We start from the raw sequence: 24,686 nt of genomic DNA on the forward strand, positions 1-24,686 counted from the left end.
GCCCACCATCCCAGGCTCCGTGGGGCTTGGTGGTGGTGCTAATGTAGGCCCCCGTCCAGATGGACATTTGTGGCTTCCAGGGGTGCCTACTTGGGTCAGCGGGGGACCTGGCCACACGAGAGAGTACTTTGCCTTCACTTCCCTCCCCTCCTCATCCCCACTCCATCACACCACCATACATGCAGGGCTTTGGGTTAGCAAGCACCTATAATGGTATCATGACTGAACCTTTTGGACTTTACAATTTACTCTCCTTGTATTGAGCTGTTCCCTTTTTCTGGGATTTGTTTTCAAAGATAAACAGATTTACCTATCTTGCTTTTATGAAAATGGTTCTATTTCATAACATTACAAATACAAAGAAGATTGTGTCATTAATATGTAAAGACAAGAAATCCACTTCAGTAAATTTTAATAAATAAAATCAGACTGACTTAATGTTGATATGGAATCACTGTGTGGATGTATACTGTTGATCGAACATGTAGTCATCCTGCGGAAACAGCAAAAATCTATTTAAGAGCATTTTGAAATTGTTGAGTTAGTCGTATATGGGCAATTTAAAAAGGTCTTTATTTTGGAAGGCAACATCAGAATAACTTGATATTGATAAAGTACCACTGTGGGGTAGTACTGTTGTTCTAAAGTGGAATTACCTTGTGGAAACAGCAATTTTCTACTTTAGAGCATTTTGAAATCCTGAAAATTAGGTAAATTGTGGACAATTTAAAAAGGCCTTTATTTTGGAAGGCAACATCAGAATGACTTGATATTGAGAAGGTATCACTGTGGGGTTGTATACTGTTGATCTAAAGTGGAATTACCCTGTGGAAACAGCAATTTTCCATTTTAGAGCATTTTGAAATCATTGAAAGTTTGGTCGGATATGGGCCATTTAAAAGCCCTTTATTTTGGAAGGCAACATCAGACTGAGTTGAAAATTCACAGGGCTTTTACTTTGAAATCCAAAATAAGATTGCCTTGATATTGACAGTCCGCTAATAGTGAACAAGCCTAAATTATCTGTTATGTTCTTAAAATATCTGTTAATTCACTCGAAGTTTACTTTTATTTTGAAATCCGGTTTCCACATCCCTTCCCGTAATACTTTGAATAGACGGAGAAACGACAAACTGGAGGCTGGCTTGACACAAGTACTGAAATCAGGGGGCCATAGAGAGGGGCATCGCCTGCAAGCCCCCTGTTGAGCACCACTGTCATAGATGAAGATTTTTGAGTCTTTGATCTAATAATTAAGAACCGATTTTATTTTAAAGTAAAACAATACTTTTGTTCCATTTGTAAAATAATCTTTCCCTTACTTTGGTTTTACAAATTTGAGTTTAGCTGGCACCTTTTTAAGTTTATGTAAATAAAAAATGATAGCTTACAAATATCTGTCCCCGGAGTCAGAACGGCAGGGTTTTTTTATTCTGGCTGTTTCATGGGATAATTATTCAGAAGGATTTAAAAATGTTACGCAACTTTGGAGTAATTTAAGTAACTTGCTTTATTTCTCTCAAAAAGAGATTTAATTCTAAATGAGAATTTTATTTAATAGTTGTAAAAAAAAACGTGTCAATTTCCTCTTGATTAGAGATTTTAAAGTTTTCAGTCCTATAATATAGTACCTAAACCTCTTTAACCGTAACAGTAAAACTGACCACCAGTGATCATGTCTGATCTCATATTGCAGGTTTGACTCTAGAACAATCAAATACACTCATTTTAAAATCAGGAAAACAGTTTAATGTAGAAAAAGGCGTTTAAAAAAAGGAGCTAAAGTGACAAACGGCCTGGTGTTTTCTGTGGACACAGACTGGTTTAGAAGAATCTCTTAAGACATTTTATATTTTACAACATTACAAAGGCACTTTGATCCAAATGGTCTCCGTGAACATTTTGCCAAAGATGTAGTTAGCAGCGACAGTAGCCTCCTCTGATCTCACGGCCCCTCAAATCCATCGAATACAAAAGTTTCTTAGTGACTGCATTACTCCTTTGTCTAGAGTTCAGTTGCAGGACCCCATTCAATGTCGTCCTCTTCATCCACCGCCTCCTCCTCGGAGCTGTCGCTGCCTCGGATCTGCGTGCGTCTGTACTGGACGGCTTGGTGGTGGTGAGCTAACCTGTGCAGGTGATGAACAGAGAGGAGGTGAAAATCAGCAGCTGTTGGGTTTGCCAGAATCCTTTAACTGAAGACTTACACAATGAACGCAGGGGCTTTCTTTTCCTCCGCCTGGGCCTGTGGCTCAGCCATTCGAGTCTGCAACAAAATATGTAGTAAAAAATAAAAAATAAAACTAACTACAGCTGACATTTTATATGATTATGCCTTCATTGTTATTTATAAAGTAATTTGAAGTTTATTCTCAAGCAAATTTATTTTGATTTGGTTCTTCATTTCAGTAAAAACAGACAGGAGACAGATTTGCTTAAACAGTTGACCTGAGATGTAAACCAGATGTAAAAGCCACAGGGAGACTTGTTTTTTGTGCAATCATGCAAATGAGATTGCCTCAATCCTCAACGCACGGGAAAACCTCCGAGAGCATGAAGGAAAACCTCCAGTCGTCTAAGAACAAGTGCATCTCAACCTAAACTGAAGATTTTTTTATTCTAATTAATACTAATAATTGTTACAAGTACCATTTATAATTATTCTTAAAGCTGCAACTTAAACCAGACTAACTTCTCTAATCCAAATGTTTTTGTTTGCTTTGTGGAAAATAAAGACTCACATGTGCAGCAGCAACAGCTTAGAGCCCCACGCTCACTTTAGTGAGCTTTTCCTAACTTTTCATCAAAATAATAATAATAATAAAAAATCCTTTCAATCGATTCTTTGAAAATTTACGGAAGTTTTAATGTTGAAATGGCTCTGGGTTGGAATTTTGTAGGAGTACAAACCTGCTCTAATCTCTGTTCGATAGCAGAGAGGCTAGCATGCGGATTGCTCTCTGGCTGCTCCTGCTCCTCCTCTTCAAATTCATCATCTTCATCATCATATGAAGGCTCATCTACCGAGTATCCCGTCACGGGATTGGGAGCCACAAAATCTGGTGGTTCATCTGAGGGAGTGTTGTGTGCAACTTCATCTAGAGCATCAAAGTCTGAGTCAGAAAAGCTGCGATGAGATGGATCTTCTTCCTCCGCAGCGCTCCGAGGCGGGCTGTGACTCTCCAGGCGAGCCGACCTGGGCTCAGGCACTTGCATCAAAGGTGGGATTTCCCTCTCTGGATACTCGTCATCACTGTCCTCTGCTTCATCTGCAGCACTGTAGGCTGGCTCAGATGACCGGGCTAAAGCGGCTCCGGCTTCCCTGGAGCTCTGTTGGTACTTGGCAGCGTTCCGACCTTCTTCCAGATCCTCGTTATCCGTGTAGGCCTCTCCGTCAGTGAAGGGCTCTCCATCAGTGTCCTCCAGGTCACTGGCAGCACTGAGGTAGTCTGTCTGAGTTTGGTCCAGAGCATCTAGATCCTGATCTCCGGTCTCCAACTGCACAGATGAGAAAGGATGGAGACGTTAAAAGAAAATCCTCTCTACTGTCTAATAGGATTGGCTCTGAATGCTGTTCTCACAGGACCAACACACATTTACTCACATGTTACATGCTAAATTACACATGATCATAAAGCCATAGGGGCTTAAAACGTTCACACAGAACGGCTGCAGGAGAAACATGAATCAGGAACTCAGTGAGGCAGGGGCGTGTCCAGGGAGTGGCCTGGGGTAGCACATGCCACCCTTGGAATCGGATTGGCCACCCCAGGTGCCACCACACTAATTTACCTTTAAATAGGCTTTTCATTGTTCACAAAAGACTTGGGGGGTAAAACAAAAAAGCATAGCCATTGGTGCCACCCATACACAAAGTTGTGCCTCACCTGGGCCACCCCATTTTAAAAGATCTGGACACGCCACTGCAGTGAGGCAACAGTGCACCCGTGTGACTGCAGAAAAAAGTGGGACAGCAGTAGCTCAGGAGGTACAGCGGGTTGTCCAGTAATCGGAGGGTTGCAGGTTCGATCCCAGCTCTGACTAGAGAATGCTGCGGTGTCCTTGGGCAAGACACTTAAACCGCCTTGTCTGCTGCTGGTGGTCAGAGGGAACGGTGGTGCGTGTGTCCGACAGGCCTCGCCTCGGTCAGTGTGCCCCAGGGCAGCTGTGGCTACATCGTAGCTCATCACCATCAGTGTGTGAATGGAGAAATGACTGACTGTGTTGTGAAGCGCCCTGGGTAGGGAGGCGCTGCACAAATACAGGCCATTTACATGACTCTGACATTCTAGGTGCTGAACTAGTAAATATTAATCCATCTGAAGAGTCCAAGGTTGTTTAATAAAACCACAAATTTGTAGTTTTATTACAGATCTGTAATTTATTTTAAAATGTTCTGAGTACACTTTTTTAACCTTTAGGTTAGTTTCTAAGAAAACCCTGGTTAAAACAGAAATGTTCTATTGTTTAGGCGTGTTTGATGTTCCGTACCGTGACTTCAGGCACCCAGACAGGCTTGAGCTGCTGGTGCCGGATCTTTTCCTTCAGAGTGTCGTACCAGCTGTTGGAGCCAGGCTGCAGGCCGATACGGGCTGGGAAGGGGGTCAGGACATGGGAGGTTGGTCTAAATTCTTAAAAACCTGAAGTTACCAGACATGCGTCTATTGTAGGTTTGCTCCAGGTTACCTGAGAACAGGTGGCTGCAGTGTTTCTTCATTTTCATAGCCTGTGAGTAAAGGCGCCTGGAGCTCTTGTTGGAGCTGGGGTTGTACCTCTGCCTCATGGCCTTCACGTCTTTGCGGCTGTGAGGGTCTAAGAACAGCACCATCGGGTGGTACTGGATGTAGTTCAGCCTCTCCACCGCAGTGGGCGTGATGTCCAGTAGAGGGTGCTTATCCTGGCAGAGCAGGGAACAAAAATACAGTCAAACAGGATGTTCGTGCTTTTAAAAGTAAACACATCTGTCAAATCTACGTATTGGCTGGAGTTTCAACAGCTGCTGCTCACCTTTTCTGCTATTTTCCTGACCGTGTCCAGTTTAATAACCGTGGAGCTGCTGTCTCCTCCACCGCGAGGAACCATCTCTGTCATTATGGCACAGGACAAACACAGTTCAACACCGGCAAAGCCTCAATACAAACACTAAAACCACATTACTGCTATTTAGAAGTGAAATATTTATAAAAACAAAACTAACCTGCCACCTCATATTCATCAGGCATCTCTCTGGCCAGCTTCTCCATGGCAATGTCATTCAGAGGACCCAGGATGACAATGGGCCGTTTGAAATTAGCTAAAGAAACAAAACAAACCGTTTTAACACCTGTTGTTCCGGTTTATTCGTTTCTAAAGACTTAAGTAACAAGAATGCTGACCTTCCCTGAGAAGGACCCTCTCGTAGGCCGGGAATTTGCCCTGAATGGTGAGCTGCAGCAGGTCATCCCGAGTCCGCCTGTTGCTCTTCTCGTTCTTTTTATTCCCTCGGAGTCCTCGGAGTTTCCAGAACTCTGCTCGTGGGCCTGAAACCGGCCTCTCTGCAGTTGGCCTCTGCGAGCGCTCGATGGCGGCCAATTTCTCCGCCCTGCAGGAGTAAAGCTTTAGTAAATCATGGAGAAAAACAAAAATCTAGATGGAGGAGAAGGAAGAGGAAAGGGAGAGGCCTTTCCTCCTTCCCTACCGGGTCTGGTTGGGAATGATGCCTTTATCCATCTCACGCAGGTCATGCCCCATACGGATGGCGAGCCAGTTGCTCATTTTCCCACGATGCATCGTGTCCACCACCCTGAACACCTCTCCTCTGGTGAAGCTCAGACCAATAGGACTGTCCGCCTCGTGATCGAAGTGCGTGCGGATGTAGAAGTTGTCTCCCAAACTGGATCCAATAATCTTCTTAAAAACTAAAGAGGCGAGGTTAGAGCTGATGAATAATCTGAAAAGTTCACCTTTGACCTTTTTTGTTCAGCACGTACTGTCCATCTTTTTCTGCGTGGAGATCTCCACTGGTTCTCCCGCCGGGATGTTGAGGAGGAAGTTGGCAGCTTCTTCTCTGGTAAAGTGGCTAAAATCGACTTTATTTACCTAAAAGAGCAAAAGTCGGTTTTAGCTTTGTAAGCTCTAGCTTGAGCTGGAGTTTTAAACCCTAAATGTGGTCACCTGTAAGATCTGGTCTCCCTCCTTCATTCCCTGTGCGTATGCGGGGCTGTTGGGCTGAACTCCGCCTACAAAGATACCCACGTCGTTGCCTCCCACCAGCCTCAGGCCCATGCTGTTCTCTTTAACAAACCTCACCGTCTGCACATCTGAGCTGTACCTGACAGAACACAGAAGAGAAGAATTGTAATTAAACTGTTCGTGTTTTCATATCAGGAGTAACAGATATAAAAAATCCTCACCCTGGATTAGATGATGGGTAAGAATCTGGAGGTAGGAAATAAAGCGGCTCTTCCTCAGGTTTGGCTGCAGGAACAATGTAAAAAGTGAGACTCCAGATTTTTATTGATGGTTTCAAATTTTAAAGGACACTGATCAGATAAAAACAACATTAAAAAACAATCTTTGAGTGATGATTGGTGCGGACCATCAGTGGGAGATCATTCACATCAATAAGAAAATGCTTTATCATACAGAAATGTGAAGTCTTCCTGAGCCTTACACTGGAGCATGGGGTTGTTCTTCACTGAAATCCCAGAGCGGACCGTGGAGTTTCCATTCGCAGCTCGGGGAGCTCTGTCGGGACGGACAAGAAGCCCTTTGTGATCAACTTGCTCCTTTGTTCTGTCTAATGAAAGACTCTTCAAATATTTCCCCACATAAGATTAATAAACTGAATGTGAACTGGAGGAGGTTGAAGCTAAATGAAAATTCCCCCAAATCTGTGTCTAATAATCTGTCAAGTTTCAGACACCTTCAGAGCAGCTGCTGCCGTTTCCAGAAAGCTTTGCAAGTAATCTGCATCGTCTATTTTCAGGTTAATAAATCTAAAAAGGACTCAAACACATATAAAGAACACTCCATGGGATTCTTTTGAACTAAAAACTGTTGCTGAAACATAGTTAAATCTTGCAGATCTATATTTTACTGTATATCCAACAAAAATACACAACTAGAACCTGAGCAAATCAACAGGTTTGTCTTCCTAAAGAGTTTATTTAAAACTAATTATTCTAGTAAGTTTGAGAACATTTCAATCATGAACCCCTTCTGCAGATTTCTTACATTTGGGATTTCTCAAACAAAAACATGACCCAACAGAAACCAAAGGGAAAGGTTTAAAGCCGTACCTGCGTTTGCTGTCCTCTCGCTCTGAGCTGCCAGACCTCCTGAGGTGTGAAAGCTCATCTGACTCTGAGGAATCTGAAAAAGAATTAAAAAAAAAACACAATTTACTACAATCAGTCTGCTTTATGAGCATAAAGAAGGCTAAATGCTGACCATCAGGAGGCGGTCTGGTGGGTGGTTGGACACTTCGTGAAGGCTCTGGCTTTGCAGCAACTGAAGTGGATTTCTTAGGAAGGATACTGAGAAGGTAAAGATGAAAGTCAGTAGGGATGTAAGAAAATATCGATATGGCAATGTATCGTGATATTTTTCCCAGCAATATTATATCGATTTTCAAAAGCCGTGTATCGGAAATATCAATATGGCAATATATCGTGATATTTTTTCTTGCGATTATTACATCGATATTCAAAAGCAGTGTATCTAATTCCTGAAAGAATTTACATGCAAACATTTGTGTATTTTCTTTTCATTTCGCGCGATTCAATCGCCACCCGCTAGTTGGCAGCAGTGTGCAACGGGTTTTGTTTCCACCACTGAAATGTAAATTCCTCCATCATGGTTCAGATACCTCATGTTAAACATGTTACGTATCAGTTTGGACTGTTTATTGAACATTCTTACAATAAATTCAGTAAAACGAATTGCTTGTAACGTCTGACTGAATGTATCGCAATATATCGTGATATATCGCATCATCTCCCCTGTATCGTGATATGTATCGTATCGCCAGAATTTCAAAAATACACATCCCTAAAAGTCAGCCTCAAGTTTTCCGACTGTGGACAAAATGCACTCGAGTGGGCGTTATTCTAAAACCAATGGTGACAAAGTTTTCTGGTGTCTAGGCCCAGGTTTGGAGGACAGCTGACCATTAAAAAGTTCATCATGAAGACAATGTGTTCCGTTTGTAGACTAGTGCAGAGATGCAGGTGTTAACCATCAACAGCTGGTTAAACTTTGATCCATGGCGTGTTTATTTTCAGACTAACTTTACTGGAAACGTAGGACAAAAACCTCTGAAAGTCTTTTAATGCGCCAGTCAGCAAACATTCATTCTGCTTGATCTGAACTGAAGTTAGGGTTGAATGGAGCGTCATGATGTTGGTACAATAATTAACGAACGACTGGAGAAATATGAATCAAACTCTCAGAAAGTAAAATTTCGAAGTAGATTTAAAACGCATAAAATCATTTATATAAAAAAATCATAAGAATTTTCAATGTCTTTTTTTCCCTTCTTGATTTTATTATTTTTACTCATTTGTCCTTTACTTAACTCCGACTGTTACGAGTGCTTTACAAATAAAGTTGAGGCGATTTGACAAACAGATGATTAGATTTAACTGTGAGGAGCTTCTCACCTGGGCCTGTTGGTGGTGTTGTCTTCACTGTCTGTGGAGTCCTTGCGAGGGACAGACTCATAGCTGGGCTCTGACTCAATGTCCGAGTTAGCTGCAGACGTGGAAAGAAAAAAAATAAAAACCAAGAACATTTGACATAAAACACCCGTTTGATCTGAGCTCTGGGTGGACATGCAAAGACTGACCTTTCGGTGGGAGGCTGTCGGGCGTGCTCCAGCGCGGCGGCTCCACCTGAGGCTTCAGAGCAACATCCGGCAGGACTCTGGAAGAGAAGAGAGGGAGGTGGGAGTGAGGGAGGAGAACAACACATCTCAGTTATGATTGACGAGGGGGGGCTCCAGCAGCTGTAATGATGGTCTGAGACTGAAATTTTAAATATTCACCTGATTACCTCTGGGGAAGCTCACGCTCTTTGGGCCGATTAACTGCTTTGTACTCGATCAAACTACCTGCTTTATTTACTGCTGGTTTAAACCGATTTTAACTCGTGCAGCAGATTTTCAATCAGGGATCTGAGCTGCCTCTGTTTAATCAGCACTCACATACAAGAGATACATACATGTTCAGGGAAAGAACGTTTATTTTATTTCATGAGTTAAAACGCAAACACATTTCATACAAGTCCAAACCACAAACCAAGCAAAAGAAAGGTGACAAAACACGAATAAAAATAGAAAATTAAAAGCAAAAAGAAAACCAAAATAAAACAAAAAAATAAATCACAAAAACAGAAAAGTGTCATTTACATTAAAAATAAATGCACATCATTAGCTGGGGTTAACCAAAAGAATAGTATTTAATCAGCTGTTTCCACTCGATGAGATGCTGGTGATTTTCAGGTGGGGGTGGGGGGTGGGGGATTTTGGAGGACCTTCATGTGTACCTGTATCTGGAGTCCAGGCCGTAGGAGGAGCTGAGCCTCTGAGGAGGAGCCATGTTGGTGTTTGACCCAGAGTCAGAATCAGAATCTGCAGAGAAACCAGGAAGGAATTAAAACACAGAGGTGGTCTTATCCTGATTTCACATCTTTGAAAGTGTTTTGCCCCAACAGGGTGTGTGTGTGTGTGTGTGTGTGTGTGTGTGTGTGTGTATAGACCTGGAGGAGGGATCCTAACAGGGGAGTTGACCTTTCTAAGAGGATCCTGTCGAATAAGGATGGGGGAAGAGCTCACATCAGCAGGAGGAAGATCAGAAAGAGACCTGCAGGGATAAACAAAACCATTTAATGCGATTAAGATGAAAAAAAGTCACGTCAGTTTAGATTTCTTTGAACAATTGATTAAATAAATGTTCTGTACTTGTATCTGTCCAAGCGAGGGCTGTCTATGCGCGGCGGCGGGGAGGAGCTCCGGTCAGAATCAGACTCTGACACGGGTTTGCGGGGCCGCAAGGACGAGGAGGAGGCGCGAGACGTGTTCCAGGTAGGGTTCATTGGAGAAAACTTTGGGTTTGGGAGAGTGGTCATTCCTGATAAAGGCCTGCACACATAAAAAAACAAAACAATTCTTTCTAGGTAAAGCTGTGAGATTACACCAATAGAAATCCATGTAATCTTCCCCTTATTATGGAATTAAGACTGGATTTTACACGTGTGCGTGTGTAAAAGAGCTGGGTAGAAGAATAAACGGTAATAATTGCTAATGTGGTGCAGAAGTCGAGCAAATCAGCCCGCGACTGTGGTCATCTCTAACAATCATAAAATATACAAATAAACCTTTAATTTTAATACTTTGGTAAGACTTTTAAGGTTTCTAGTGTTTGATGCATCAATCTGACAAATAAGTGAAAGTTAAAACATACTGACTTGTATTTGTTGGGGTTCAGTTCAGGAACAACTTTCCTGACAGGAGGCGGCGAGGCGCTGCGATCAGACTCTGAATCCACTGGATCTGACGAGACGACAGACAACTTTTCACTTTCAGAACAACATAAGTCAGATCTGAATTTGTTTCCTCTCCCAGTTTTTCCTCTTCTGTAGGCTACACGTTTTTAAAGGAGCACAAATATCGGGTCATCATTTATTGTGTCCTAACCCACCTTTGCGAGAGGTGTAGCTTCTTAGAGGAGGCATGGTGGAGCGCACAGGTGATGTGTCCCGAGATTTGGCCCGTTGAGATGGTTCTGCTCTGGCTCTGAAGAGGAAATATTTCATTTTTCAGCACTTTAAGAACAGCATAATCCTCACAAACGGATAATATTTAAGTAACAGAGGGAGCTGGGTTTGTACCTGCGAGTCCGTCTCTCTCTGGTGTGCTGTTTTGATGTTCTGCGGGGGGTGATGTCCTCCTCAATGTCGGAAATGTCTGAAACATGGAAAATATATGTTTTTAAAAGCCAGAATCTTAGCAGACCAACATCCAGATGTTTTTTTCTATTATTTTAGCACTCATCTCAGCTCACCACCTCATTTTTTCTTCTGTCTCTTACCCTCCATCTCCGAGCTGCTGTCTCTGTTACGATCCTCCTCGCTGTTGGGGGCGCTGTCCACCACCTCGGGGATGCTGACCAGGAACCTGCGGTCATCCCTGAGGACCGTCATGGTCAGTTTGCCTCTGCTCTTCTCTACCAGATGTTTGGTCTCCAGGAGTGAAAGATTCTCAGTCGTCATACCGTTGATCTACTCAGAAAAAAAAAAAAAACAATACACCAGCTATACGACGGACCCAAGAAGCTTATTTTGAAATTAATCGATTTAAAATTAGAAGAAAAAAAAGTCACCTTTAAAATGAGGTCTCCCTCCTGCAGTGTGCCTTCCTTTGCAGCCAAGCCAGTGTCTGTCATGTGCTTTATAAAAATCTGGCTGCCAAGCTTCAACCCATACTCTGCAGAAAAAAGTAATAAATCAGCACTTCCAAGGAGACGTGTGGATTTTATTTTTTAGACCTTTTAAAGCCTAAATTTTGTATTTATCCTGCTGAGCTCTAAAGACACCAAATAGGAACTCAGCGATCAACAGAAATCTTACCATCTGTGACTTTCTTTTTAGTTAAGGTGGTTTTGATGGGTTTGCTTGCAGAGTAGTTTTGTGGCAGCTTCTTGTACCCCGATGATAGAGGTAATGTGCCATAACCGTTACGGGCTGGAGAGGAGCTGTGAGCACGGTAGCGGCTCGCATCGCGCTGGTCGCTTCCATCAGAGAAGCGCCGTGTTCGCCTGGTGGGATCTGAATCCAGCAGGTTAGATTGGGAGGATGCCCGTGTTCGCCTGGTGGTATCTGGATCCAGCAGGTTGGATTGGGAGGACGCCCGTGATGGCCTGGTGGTGGCCGGGATCTGGATCTTCCGAGGGCGTTTCACCGTCTGCAGAAAGAGAAGAGCAGAGATTTGGTGAGAAGTTATTTCTAGCAGCTTCAGTTGGCGCCCTGTTCATACTCACTATATTTGCGATCTTGCCACATGACTTGAGGGTCTGAATTGTGAAGTTGGAGTAAACATTATCCATAGGAACTCCGTTGACCATGACAATTTGGTCTTTGTTGCTGCAAAACATCAGAAAACATTCTTTAAGTTGCAGAGATGAACACAAGTCCTATTTTCCCCAAGTTCGAATCAAGCAGTAAGATTTGAGGTGCCTGTCTGGGTAGAGTCAGGTCTCTCACTGGATGCTATCCTCCTGGTCGTCCTACAACACAGACCTGCTGTACTGCTAGTTTTGGACTTTTAATCTAGTGTCCAGCAGTAAAACCAGTAGAAAGTAAATGTTTAACTGATTCTGGACTGCCTACAGTTTGTAATTCCAAGGTATTTAGCAGATGCAGTTCTCATCCTAAAAGAAAAAAATCCCACTAATCAGCAGGGGCAGAGTCGTTTACCAAAATAAAAGTCTACAGGACAGTTATTCTTCGTATGCACAAGTTTTGATATTCTTTCAACATTTCTGCTGATTCTTAAACAGGATGCCTGGAAAAGGGGAGTCAGTCTGCAAATGTTTCATCTAACACGAAAAAAGAAAACAGTTTAAAAGGTTTCAGATCATGCCATTTTTAACCTTTCACAACAAAGCTAGGCACCGTTTATGGTAAAAATATAACTATTGCCACTACTGAGATGTCCTATATCTTAAATACGAGTCATTTTCATCACCCTGAAGTGAACCCGAACATAAAACGCGTTGTTTCAGTGAAACTACGCCCTCACTGACAAGATGTAGCATGTCTGCATGTCATACCAGACAGTTGTTGTGTTGGTAGTCCAGTGGTAAAGGCTTCTACCTTCCATTTCAGTTCTGCCATGTGCTGACGTGGGTTCGAATCCCGGTGATGTCGACAGTGATTTATTTAGCCAGCTGGGGCAGATTTCATGTTTTTTTTTGTTCAGTTTTATTGAACATTTTTTGCAAAACATTTTGTGGTTTTAAAGATCTTTGAATTTGGTCCTTTCTAAGCAGCATTTTAGTCCATTTACTCTGTTCACCTCACATGGACAAAAAATCCCCAAAGAAAGCTCCTTATATTTTAAACGGTTTACCAATAAAGGGTTGAAAACATCACAATGGCAAATGTAGCTAAAAAGAAGTTACTACTCAGACCGAGATGTGAACCTGCACAAAACTACATAGCAGGCCAGCACTCCAAACACGACTACCGAGTCTGGTACATGGTAGCAGTCACTGAGGCCACACATCCTGAGCTAGCCAGAAGAGACAGCATTTATATCAAGACTAGCTTCTGGGAGAGGAGCAGGGCCTGATGATGAGATTAACTTCTTTGATGCTTTACAAAATTTTCCAAAAATATAACTAAATTTGCAGCAGAAGCAAGAAAATGCAGGAATGCGGCCAAAAATTGATTTGATATTTTTCTCTTGAGGAAATAAAAATATGACACGGTAAAAAGCTCCAAAAAGTGGGTTTTCCATGATATGGCCTCTTTAATTGGTTTAAAGTTAGTGAGTGAGATCCGAGTCCCATCTCTGACATGTTCATGCTTAAACACTTTTCATATATATTTTAACACGAATGTGGGGGACAAGGTCATTTTGAACAAGTACGACCATTTAACTTACAAGAGTCTACCCATGGCTGGTCCATTTGGCAGAACATCCGACACCACCACAGCCGTGTCTCCCGTTTCTGGATGAGGCTTCTCTCTGCCTCCTGAGAGGGCAAAACCAAAACCCACTTTGGAGTCCTGCCATTTAAAGAAAAAGAAATAAAAGATAAAGAGAGATAAGACAGAGACAAAATGACAGGCATGAAAGACAGAAGGAATGCAGGATATTTAGTGGGCAGAGCTGGAGTTGGGAGATGAGATAGCGGGAGACGGAGAACATTCCAGCAGCAGGAGAATGATAAGCCAGTCGGTGCAGGGCGCGTCGCTCTGAATTCCTGCTGAAACTGAGATGTCGGAAGAATGGTCCAGTCATGAAAGTCCCTCACGATAGCCTCAAGAATGATACTGGAGCAGCTCCCCACCCCCAGCCTCCACCCACCTGTTTCTACCCAAGTAGCCACTAATCTGAACTGATGTTAATGTAAAAACAAACATTTAACGTGTGTGTTTTTCTTTTCTCCGATAAAATCTTTTCAGCACAAACCCTCACACTCCTAAAAACCTTATGATAAACCGTCACTTACTTTGTTTAGTGTGATTGTGTGTTGCTCCCATATCGTCAACTCCTCCATACCTGGTTTCTGTAAACACAAAAAGACAACAACGTTAAAGTAAACAACGCTCTGATTTCACAGCCTAATTTTTCAGTTGGACATCAAACCACGATTTATTTCCCCTGAAACATAACGCTGATCCTCTCACAGAGGCGGGTTGGCTTGGAAGCAAATAAAAAGCCTGTTTGTTTAACTCAACCTGATCTGAGCATGCTCACACCTGCATCAATCCTGCCTGACCGGTATGGAGGAGGTGCCAAAAGGTGTACACACGCTCCTGTATCTGTAAGGTGTTGGCCTTCACCTGTCTAACAAAAAAAAAAAGGTAATGCAGCTGCAAATGTACACCACAACGGTCTTCTACAATTCTTGCTTTGGTTGAGAAAATTGACAATAAAAAAAGGACATTTTTGTCTGATGAACCAAATCCCACTAATATTGGGGTTAACTAAAAGAAGCCTCACATCCAGGTATTACAGGTTATAGTAAAATATTTGTAGCTAAAGATAGAAAATTAGTATTTTGACATAATTCTATAATATTTTTTTCCAGTGTACCAGCTTGTTTGTAACAAAACATCCTCCATAAACCGCTGGGCGAAATACAGTTAAACCCTCACTAATCATTGGATGTCGCTACATGCGATCAGCATCTGGACTTAACCAGACTCAGGACTGCTTTAACAGCAAGTTAAAGGGATATTCTACCTCTCTGTGAATTTTAGTCAGAACTGCAGTGGCAACAAGATGTCCTCACTGATCCATTATTGGGTCTTCCTTATACAGTGATCCCTCGTTACTTCAGGGTTCATTTATCGCGGATTTACGACTTCGGATTTTTTCTTTGGAGCCTTATTCAAGGGAAATTCGCCAATTTGCGGAATTTTTCACCAATTTGCGGTATTTTTCTGTCACGTTTTGGGGTAAGTGTCTAACCCAAGACATACAGAATCAGACTCGAGTCAAGGTAAAAGATAAACAATAATTTTGTTTCTTTAATGATGAGAACTGAGGGCGCACTGGTAATCCAGCGGAGGGTAAACCAGGAAGCGGCAAAATGCGGAAGTTCAGGGTGAATGTGGAGGGGAGTTGAGCCGGGGTGATATCCAGAGGCGAATTGTAGATTTCCAGGTGGCAGAGGAGGACGAGGTAACGGAGAGGGAGCGTGAGCACGGTGGAGAGCGTGACGGCAGAGCGGAGTTGGTATCCAGGCAGCGAACTGGTGAGTATCCAGAAGTCTCCAAGACGGGAGCGAATCCGGAGGAGAAGCGAGTCAGGCAGTAGTTAATCATCCGGCGTCGTATCTGGATAACCGTCCTCCTTTTAAAGCCTTCCCGCTGATCAGGCTGATGAGGATCAGCTGCGCTCCCTCTCATGTTAAATAAATACTGTAAATATGGTGTCCCTACTTCGCGGATTTTCACCTGTCGCGGCCAGGCCTGGAACGCATCTACCGCGATAAACGAGGGATCACTGTAGATCCAAACTGTTCAGATTGCCGACGTTGTCCATGTTCCGGTCCCTGGCCGCCCTATTTAACGTATCCCTGAATATTCTGCATGCCTCTCGGGATTTTAACATGTTGCTTAACACTTTCTCACAAATCTGCTTCTTTTCTGCAACACACCGTTTGTTTTCACGGTTTGTCTACACTCGTGAGGCCATCAACGTGTCCGCCACATCCCAGAATGCAACGGTAATAACATGTGATCACAAGGCCTATTCCGTTAGCTTTAGCTTAGCATAAACAATCTAAGTCAGGGCGATTCAATGACGGGCCTTGAGAGCCAGTATATCCATCATGTTTTGGTTTTAACCCCGCTTCAACACACCCGAGTTTAATTAGTAGGTGATTAACAAGCTTCTGCAGACCTTAATGAGCTGCTGCACAGGTGATTCAACCACTGAATCTGGTGCGTTGGACCAGAGAAACCACTAAAACGTGCTGGATACCAGACCTTCGAGGCCTGGAACTAAATAGCTCTGATGTAAGTGAATGGTAACAGTTAGCAATTTGTTTAAAAACAGTCAAAATTCCTCAATAATGATCCTAATTTTCCCTGGTGGCCTCAATAATCCCATCAACTGCAAATGAAAATAATCAACCAGATTGATGACTGGGCTGGTTACACGCAGCTTTTCCCCACTTGTATAACTCTGGAGAATACGGCAACAGAACAAAAAAATGACTGAACCGCCGTTTGGTGTACAGAATGAGCTAACGTTTAGTGTAGCCGTAGCTCAGAGACATTCACATCGCATACTTTCAATGCCAAAGATCACGTGAAATCCCACAATACTGTAGAAAATCAAACTTAATGTTACTTTCAATATTTCACCTTAACTTCATAATTTCTCAACATAAGATATTAGATCAAAACTTCAGCATGAGATTGATGTGCATTTGTTCGTGTACCTTTAACATTTACTCAGTTTGTTCATTTCAAATTAATCCTAAAATACTAGATTTTGCTTCAGTCAGTGGACAACGAGAAGACTAAAGTCCAGATTAGGAGATCTTATTGTCCAACATCTGGAAAATAAGAAATCCCTTCACCTTTCTGGGGAAGAAACAAAAAACAAAGGCTTCCACTTGTTTCACACGCTTCTCATGATTAGCATTTTCTACATTTGTGAATGGACTGGAAGTGAACTGATTAACCACCATTACGTTTTTCATGTTGCAGACAGAACGGATGAAACAGGACACAAAGAAGTCGATGAGAGTAAAAAAACAGCTTGGAGTGAATTTAATTAGAATGTGGGCCACAGAGCTACACACTGATGTTTACTAAAGTAGAACATTCACAGCTACACTTGTGTCACTATGCACCAACACCAGCCAATTACTGAAGAAGGTGGGGGATTAATGAGCAACATAACCTCTTGCATAAAGAGTTCTTGAAGAATCTTAACTCCTCGGTGAAACTCTGCAGCGTTTGACCTTCGACTGGTGACTAAATGTTTGTCCTAGTTCATGATTAACCAGAGAGAAAAGACAAAACAAGCTACTAGTGTTAAACTGCTGTTTCAATTCAACCTCACCGGCGCTGAGCTTGTGTGATCACTGGAACTGTTTATGCTCTTTTGAACAAAACCAGATCAGAATCAAAAGCTCCTTCCAACGAGTCATTTTAAAACGAAACTAGAGCGTAAGCGAGGAATCGGAGGACCCAACAGGAAGCAAGTGCCCCTGGATAATAAATCAAGAAGAGCTGAAGTAAAATCAAAGAAATAGCAAAGGGCAAGTCGTGTAAACAGGTCATAAATCTCCGTCTGAAAGGCAAGTAAAGGAGGACAACTCTGCTTCAAGCTGCTGAGAAGACCTACATTTAAAGCTCCCAGTGACAGAAAACAGCAGAACTTTACTTTGAGGTCATGTTTTTCCACGACTGTCTGCAACAGATGGAGAAAGATTACATCAGAACAGGTGTGTTCTTGTGAGCTCATCTCATCTGAGGGAAATTTCTCCAAAATATGTAAATGAGCAGAAGCAACCTGAGCTTTGTTCATGCAGGTATAACGCACGGCATGCCCCTGAATAGGGAGGTCAGTTTCAGTCACCAACTGACAACACGTTTCAAAATAAGTTATTCCAGTTATGGGAGTAGACGGTGATTGAGTTTTCTGAAAGGAGCCTGCGGCCCTTTCTGGGCTTTCTGGTTCTGCCGGCTCTGGAGAATATTTGACTGACTTGCATCTCATTAAACCACAACATGCATCATAATCCACTCTTCTCTACTCTCACTTACCATCTGGTCTTTAAACCTAACCTCCATTTTCCTCTGGGGTTTCTAACCTCAACAACACCTGCGGCCCCAACTGCTGCACAAACAAGACGTCGCTGTATAGTCTATATGGTACCAGGCAGAAACCACAAAACCATCCCAGATCCACAGATTCCTTTGGATTAGCTCTTATGTCCAGCTGAAACGTGACCCTGCTGCAGAAATTATTCACAATACGATCACTTGTGGAGTTTCTCCCTCAGCAGGAAAAGGGGATTTTTTTTCCGAAGACCTCACCTGGGGAGAGCTCCTCCCACTTGGGCGTTTGCCCACTCTTATGGTCCCGACAGGGCCCTTTGTTGATGGTGGATTTAAGGTGGAGCTGTGCAGCCTTTAACCTACCAGCAAACAACGTTACTGCTGGAATCAGGGGTCACTTATCCACGTGAAATGAGTAGGAAGGGAAGGTTAAAGAGCAAGTCACCCCCAAATAAACTTTTTTTTCCTGATAAACTATATAAACGAGTGTCTAATTGTGCTGCAGACACGTGTCGTCAATAATTTGGCACTTCAGTGCATCTTAGTTAAAATTTAAATATTGTGCCTAAAACTGGCAGTGTTGTGCCGTTGTCAGGTAAAAACTCTGCACTGTATTTTCATTTAAATCTGCCACTGCTATTGGCTAAGAGGTATGCTATGATGTAAACTGGTACATTATGATGTCACAATGCTGTCGTGAGCCTGAGTGTGTGTATTTGTTAGCAGCTCCGCCCTCTCGGTCTGCCAGGCAACAGCATTTGTTGCATTTTTCAAACATGAAGTGGGAGTGGAGTTAGACTCTGGTAGGGGGTGACTTGCTCTTTAAAGAGGGACTAAATGCTGCTTAGAAATGCAAATTAAATCCCTGACACTTGAGACATCCTTTAGACGAGCGCAGCAGCACACCTGCTGCACCAGGTCCTCCCAGGAAAGAAAACATCTCACCGTCTTTCCAAGTTTCCTTCACTTGTTAGTTATTGATTAAAAAGTTTGCCAATGCTTATCAGTTCATTCGCCATAAAACACTTCAGCAGAGATTGTTTATTGGTGTGTGGTTGTGGTGCGTTAATGGATCCACAGAACAAAACCAGACTTTTGAGTTTCGGATTAAGCTGATGACACATAAAAAATGGCAGATTCAGATTACCAGACCATTATTTGTTGATTAGTGTAAATTCTGACTGTTAATTCGATGGTTGACATCAACATTAAATCCTAATCCTGAAGGGGTAACGGGAGTATTTTTAGTTTCAGATCAAACGCAAAAGGTAGAGCATGAAACCTGACATTCCCCGTAAAAGTTAAAGTATTTAAAAGTTATCAGTTAAAAAGGAAAGAGAAGAACAGGCAGAATGTTTTAAGTAACATGAGTGATTGTTTCCAGTCAGCTCAGTTCACAAAATAATTAGAAGAAAACCATTTTTTGCAATTAAGGTGTATTTAAGGGTGTTCAGTCTGATAAGTTTTTAAGGATTTAGGGTCAGAGTGGTCAAAAAACAGCAAACATCTGATCTTAGAAAATTATTTATATTTGAACATTTCGGACAATAATGCAAATGTTTCTATTTCTAATGCCTAAACTGGCTTTATGCTGCTTTATAAGCTCAGTCATCAAGGAACATGTTTTACTTCTCACTTCAAAGCCTGATCTGTTCTGATTTACTAGGATTATTTTATTAGCTGCAGTTTTGTGATGTTGACATAACGTTTTACCATTCATCAGTACAGAAACGGGTGCGATCTTGACACGTTAAACTTCTGAATCATAGCCATAAACTACCATTCTGCACAAATTAACACTTTTTAAATGTTTTCAATAAGCTGGAAAAAGGAACACGCATGAATATCAGCCGGTGTTGGACTCACAGGCACCACCAGCAGCGGAGGCTTCGGCTTCAACTCCGGCGGCTCAGAGCCAAAGTGCTTCAGCAGTTTCATTCTCTGCCTCAGATTCATGTTGATACCTAAATACGGTTCTCTCCTTTAAAAAAAGTGACCAAATCAAAAAGCTCCACCTGTGTGCAGGTCAGTGAACGACTCACACACAAAGATGACAAAAAGCAACAGGAAGAGGTCCCAGCTAGACTAATAACTCAAATCCAAGAATAAATGAAAAATGTCACACTTCATCATTCCTAACGCATGCTGCGAGTCATCGGCAAGTCCTTCTGCTAAAGGTTCAAAAAGTCAAACAGGTCCCGCTCCGTGGTGTCAGTAGTAAGTGCACGTCTTGGTCAACTTTCCAATAAGACAGCAGCAGGTCCCAGGCTGCTGGCAGAGTTTCAGCCTGCTGGGTGCCATGGTTACAGCCGAGGAATGAGAGCACTGGTGTGTTAATAATTGACGGGTTGTTTGCTACAATATAGACCCTCTGGCCCGGAGTTAAGTTTCCTAGGTTCCTACAGCGGCTCTGCTGTGCCTCGGCATCAGGAAACGGTGCCGTGGCAACTAGAAGTCTGACCTTATCTCCGTTTTGTGGTCGACGATTATCCACGCCCTGAAGCACGGGAGTGCTGCAGAGCTTCCTGCTCATCAGGGCCCTGTCCCTTTAAAACCACAGCACCCTGACCTGGCTGCACCTGACTTGTTTAGGAGGGGGAGGAAATGAGCGTGCAGAAAACTGGATTTCATTCATTATGTGAATAGAAACATGGTCGTTGCAGGATCCAGACCAGAGTTTATCCAGGTGCAACAGCTGGCCTCGGGGTGGCCACATCATTAGGGATCTATTATTCATCAGTGTAACGACAGAGCCCCAACCCCAGCAGCTACTCTGGTAACTTAAAACAAACACGTTCTTAACAAAAGGTGGATCCTCTCCTGTTGAGTTTCTCTCGCTTTGAGCTGGGAGGTCACTCTCACTGGACGTCTCACATGCAAACTACCGGTACTCAAAACCATCGCTGGAGACGCTGCTTCACAGCAAATTCCAACAGGAAACGGCTTACCGTTTAAAAATCTTCCATCGTTCCAGGTGACAGGGATTGTAAAGTGATTGAGGAGGCTCAAAGCCGAGACTGGCTGTGGTTAAAGTCCCACAGGTGTGTGGTGAATTTTGTTCTCCGCCTTTCACCCATCCCCATGGGGGAGCGGTCAGCTGCAGACATGGCTGCACTTGGGAACCATTTGGTGATTTCACCCCCAACTCCAACCCCTTAATGCCGAGTGTCAAGCGGGGAGGCATTGGGTACCATTGTTAAAATCTTTGGTATGACCCGACCATACATACCACTACACCACTGAGCTAGTAACGTGTTAATGAGGAGTCACAAGGTTTCTCTTTACACCACAAACACTCCAGTGGTTTCCGCAGAGTAGCTGTATTTACACAGACCAGGGTCTCGTAGCTTCCTCTCGTGAGACTTTCCTCCAGGAATGCCGTCAGCAGAGCAAACATACACTTTACAGACACCTGCAGAACAGTTACAGGGACACCTGCTCAGAGCATTCAACCGACAGGTGAGCATGAAGAAAATTCATTCTGTTTGTTGTCTAAGATAAAAATGCTTCAGGAGTGGTAAATTCGGCTGAAAACCAACCAACATCCAGCCAACATTGGATGACTCAGCAGTAGCTGCTTTAAAAGGCTCTCTGAGGCCAGACTAAAGAGGCCTTCTTCTACAGGTAACTGAAATCAGGGAGGACAAGAAAGTAATTAGATTTAAACCTACAACAGTTTTTCTTACAGTGACCACCGACAGACTGCTGACATCTGACCAGTTCAATCAAGAGCAAACAAGCGCCCCCTAGTGCAACGGTGTGCAAACTACGGTGAGAAGACCCATTCTTTCCACCTCTCTCTAAATAAGGGCAAGAAAAATAACATTTTTTTCAGCTATGCTGAGCCAATCGGAGTAAATGTAACAAAATAAGTTCCCAGATGTATAGAGAGATGTATAAAATAGTACATCTAATACATGAGGTTGTTGGTTTTTTGAGTTAAAAGGTCTTCTAAAAGGTTGACATTTCTTTCCTAAAGTACAGTTTTATCAGTTAGGTCTCGTTTGCATTTGCCTCTTTATCCTAAGAATAACTTGCTCTATGATACAGAAATACATCAATGTGATACCTTAAAATCTAGTGATTTTTTAAGATATGCTTCCTGCTTTTAAAACAATTTGCCTCAGTGTGTTGACGAACACATGGATTTGAACAGGAGTTGTACAGTACAAGCTCAGAGACGATCAGTACAGATTATTTATAAAAAAACATTTTATTGTTGGTCTAATTAATTTATAGACGGATAGAGATGTGGCCCATCGGCCATTTACGCCGCTCTGGTGAGCTTTGTGTGGCCCTTGATGGCAGTTGCCCACCAGCACAGACTGTTGATTAGAGTTAGACTGATATTGGGTTTTTCATTGCGATATCGATATGTACTGCCGATTTTTATGGCTGGACATTTTCTACCTTAAATTTCTGGAGCTGAATCGGTTCATGAACTCTGATTTTAACTAACTCAATTCACTTCAAAAATACTTTATTAATCCCAGAGGGAAATTGATTGCTGTAGTAGCTCAGAATAATAATAATAATCAAGTCATCAAAGAGTTGTTGTATATTATAATGGCTGTTGGCAGGAAGGATCTCCAGTAGTCAAATCTGAACTGTGCACTGCTTAGAGTTAAAACCAGAGATCTATATAAAGTAAATTTGGAGTATTTATTATGCAAATGTTATTAGTGAACGAAAAAAAAAAGCATTTAAAATAAACTCTGCAACAGCAATGGGCTGACCGAGGATGTACCTGACTTTAGATCAGCTTTAAGGATGAATATCGGCCAATGGATAAAAAGCTGTAAATATCGGCCCGATGTATCGAATAACTGAAATATCGGTCTACCCCTACTGTTGATGCAAGATAAACCGACTTAAAAATGGTATGTTAGTACATAAAATCTTTTTATAAATAGAGGCTATACGGTCACATATTCTATAATATAAATAATTTTCTTTAAAAATATTTATTGTTTTTAATTGAATTCCCTACTAAATACCACAGACACTGACTTTTACTAAGTTAGAAACTTGTACAGAGCCGTTCAAAAACGTGATCAACAGCCAGCGACACTGACGAATGACCCACATCCTGATCTGGATGCTGATAATGGACTTCATTTTATTTTCAAGATGAAAAATCTAGAAAAAACCCAACAAATCAAACTCAGGGAACGAGATGTTTACCTTTTATACGAATCTCTTCTTAGGTCCTGCACACAAACTTTAACAGATCATTTTCTAAAAAATAAAATAAACAAACATATTTCTGCATTTTTGAAATCTACTTTTTGTGGCCTGAGTTTATCAACTTGCTCATCTTGGCATCTCAAAGTTTGACACGGGATCAGCGGCTGCTGGTGTCATCAATGGGATGGAGTTTTGTTCCATGAGAAGCGTCTAACTATAGAAAATAAACTAAAATAAATGTTAAATGAAATGTTTTTGTTTTCGCTCATTCAGAGCTGCTGCTTCACACCACAAATCCACTTTGGATATTCATTTTGAATCCATAAATGTATCATTTTGCCTCTCTCCCTCCCCAAGCTGTGATCCAGCTCAGCCTTTGTTCTTCTAACACCTTCTAACCTCTCAGAGAACTTCCCCCTGAAGCTCCAGACTGGAATCCCCTCCACACACACCGCCAGATCGAGATTAGGGCCAGCTGGAGAGACAACTCTTTGGGAATGTGACCGAAACTGTTGTGAAACTCTGCAGCAGGCAGGTAGAAACCTGAGTGTGGCAGAACCAGTAAGGTGAGAGCAAAGAGGCAAAGTTGGGTTAGCAGCTGTCAGTCAGACACAGCTAAACTAACTCCACAGACCGCTTAACCCACCCAGGGAAAACCATAAAGGGTCAAATAACACAAAGATCATCATCACAAAAGTAGGAAAACTAAAAATAGTATTTTTAAATAATGATAGTTCAGTTTAGCCTCACTAGGCGGAAAGTTCAGAATAACTCCCTGACTTGGGGCGCCGGCGGAGTCTTTTAGCGTCTCCTTCACACGCAGGTGGAGCGGAACCTGGCACGAGTGACGCTAGCACACCTGGCTGTGGCGCTGGCTTTACGCTTACCGTTCAGTCGAGTTTAACAATCCCCCAGAAGTTTCCCACGTAGCTCTGCTAGCTCCTTAAGACTGTTTCCTTTTCTTGAAAGTTTCTCTGAAAAACTCAGGTGAGGAGGAGGCGTGGTCTGAACGCCCAACGTTTCGTGACGTAATGACGCAAATGATGCTGCGCATAAAGAAGTCTTTCACTTTTGCCTACTGAACCAAAGCTATTTGTCATCAAACAAACAAACAAACAAACAAACAAACAAACAAACAGAAAGCAAAAACCTGGAAACTTTGCCGACTTTTCTACACTAAACAACGTTAAACGACCAAACTATTCCTCAGAAAACCGACATCAATCTGGAAATGTATTGTTAAAAACAACTGGACCAAATCTCATTTTTCTTTGTAACTAAATTAATATTATAACAACAAATAGTAAAATAAGATGAATTTGACATTATTTATTTATTTTAATCATAATTATTTTTATTCCAAATTGAATTTTGTCGATCAGGCTCCAGCTTTGATTCCCTCTGTTATGTTTGTTAGACAGATCTTTTTTTTTTCTCGCTATAAAGAAGGAGAAGGATATTTCACACAAGCTCTGTTTTAGAACAGC

The 24,686-nt window shown here is 42.3% G+C and overlaps 1 protein-coding gene across 4 annotated transcripts; it reads right to left on the minus strand.

Annotated features, from left to right (window-relative positions):
• Nucleotides 1–1,726: 1,726 nt before the first annotated feature.
• On the minus strand, nucleotides 1,727–24,192 carry tjp3 (tight junction protein 3). Of its 4 annotated transcripts, none has more exons than XM_015971628.3 (30): nucleotides 24,087–24,192; nucleotides 14,217–14,273; nucleotides 13,646–13,770; nucleotides 12,018–12,120; nucleotides 11,608–11,941; nucleotides 11,361–11,464; nucleotides 11,070–11,259; nucleotides 10,870–10,945; nucleotides 10,680–10,774; nucleotides 10,447–10,531; nucleotides 9,941–10,120; nucleotides 9,739–9,842; nucleotides 9,526–9,610; nucleotides 8,828–8,904; nucleotides 8,643–8,733; nucleotides 7,432–7,517; nucleotides 7,281–7,353; nucleotides 6,653–6,726; nucleotides 6,393–6,456; nucleotides 6,154–6,310; nucleotides 5,970–6,078; nucleotides 5,678–5,897; nucleotides 5,376–5,581; nucleotides 5,198–5,293; nucleotides 5,008–5,084; nucleotides 4,687–4,897; nucleotides 4,492–4,592; nucleotides 2,911–3,498; nucleotides 2,208–2,266; nucleotides 1,727–2,129 (listed from the first exon to the last, which is right to left on the minus strand). In XM_015971628.3, exons 2-30 carry the CDS (start codon nucleotides 14,262–14,264, stop codon nucleotides 2,006–2,008), a joined length of 3,942 nt encoding a protein of 1,313 aa, XP_015827114.3. In that variant the 5' UTR covers nucleotides 14,265–14,273; nucleotides 24,087–24,192; the 3' UTR covers nucleotides 1,727–2,005. The 4 variants fall into 4 exon arrangements, with proteins under 4 accessions (XP_015827114.3, XP_054585987.2, XP_015827113.3 ...); XM_054730012.2 differs by lacking the exon at nucleotides 24,087–24,192 and adding an exon at nucleotides 20,961–20,979; XM_015971627.3 differs by lacking the exon at nucleotides 24,087–24,192 and adding an exon at nucleotides 19,879–20,119.
• Nucleotides 24,193–24,686: the final 494 nt, after the last annotated feature.

Source organism: Nothobranchius furzeri, chromosome 8, assembly GCF_043380555.1.
Source record: "Nothobranchius furzeri strain GRZ-AD chromosome 8, NfurGRZ-RIMD1, whole genome shotgun sequence".
NCBI classification, from domain to species: domain Eukaryota; kingdom Metazoa; phylum Chordata; class Actinopteri; order Cyprinodontiformes; family Nothobranchiidae; genus Nothobranchius; species Nothobranchius furzeri.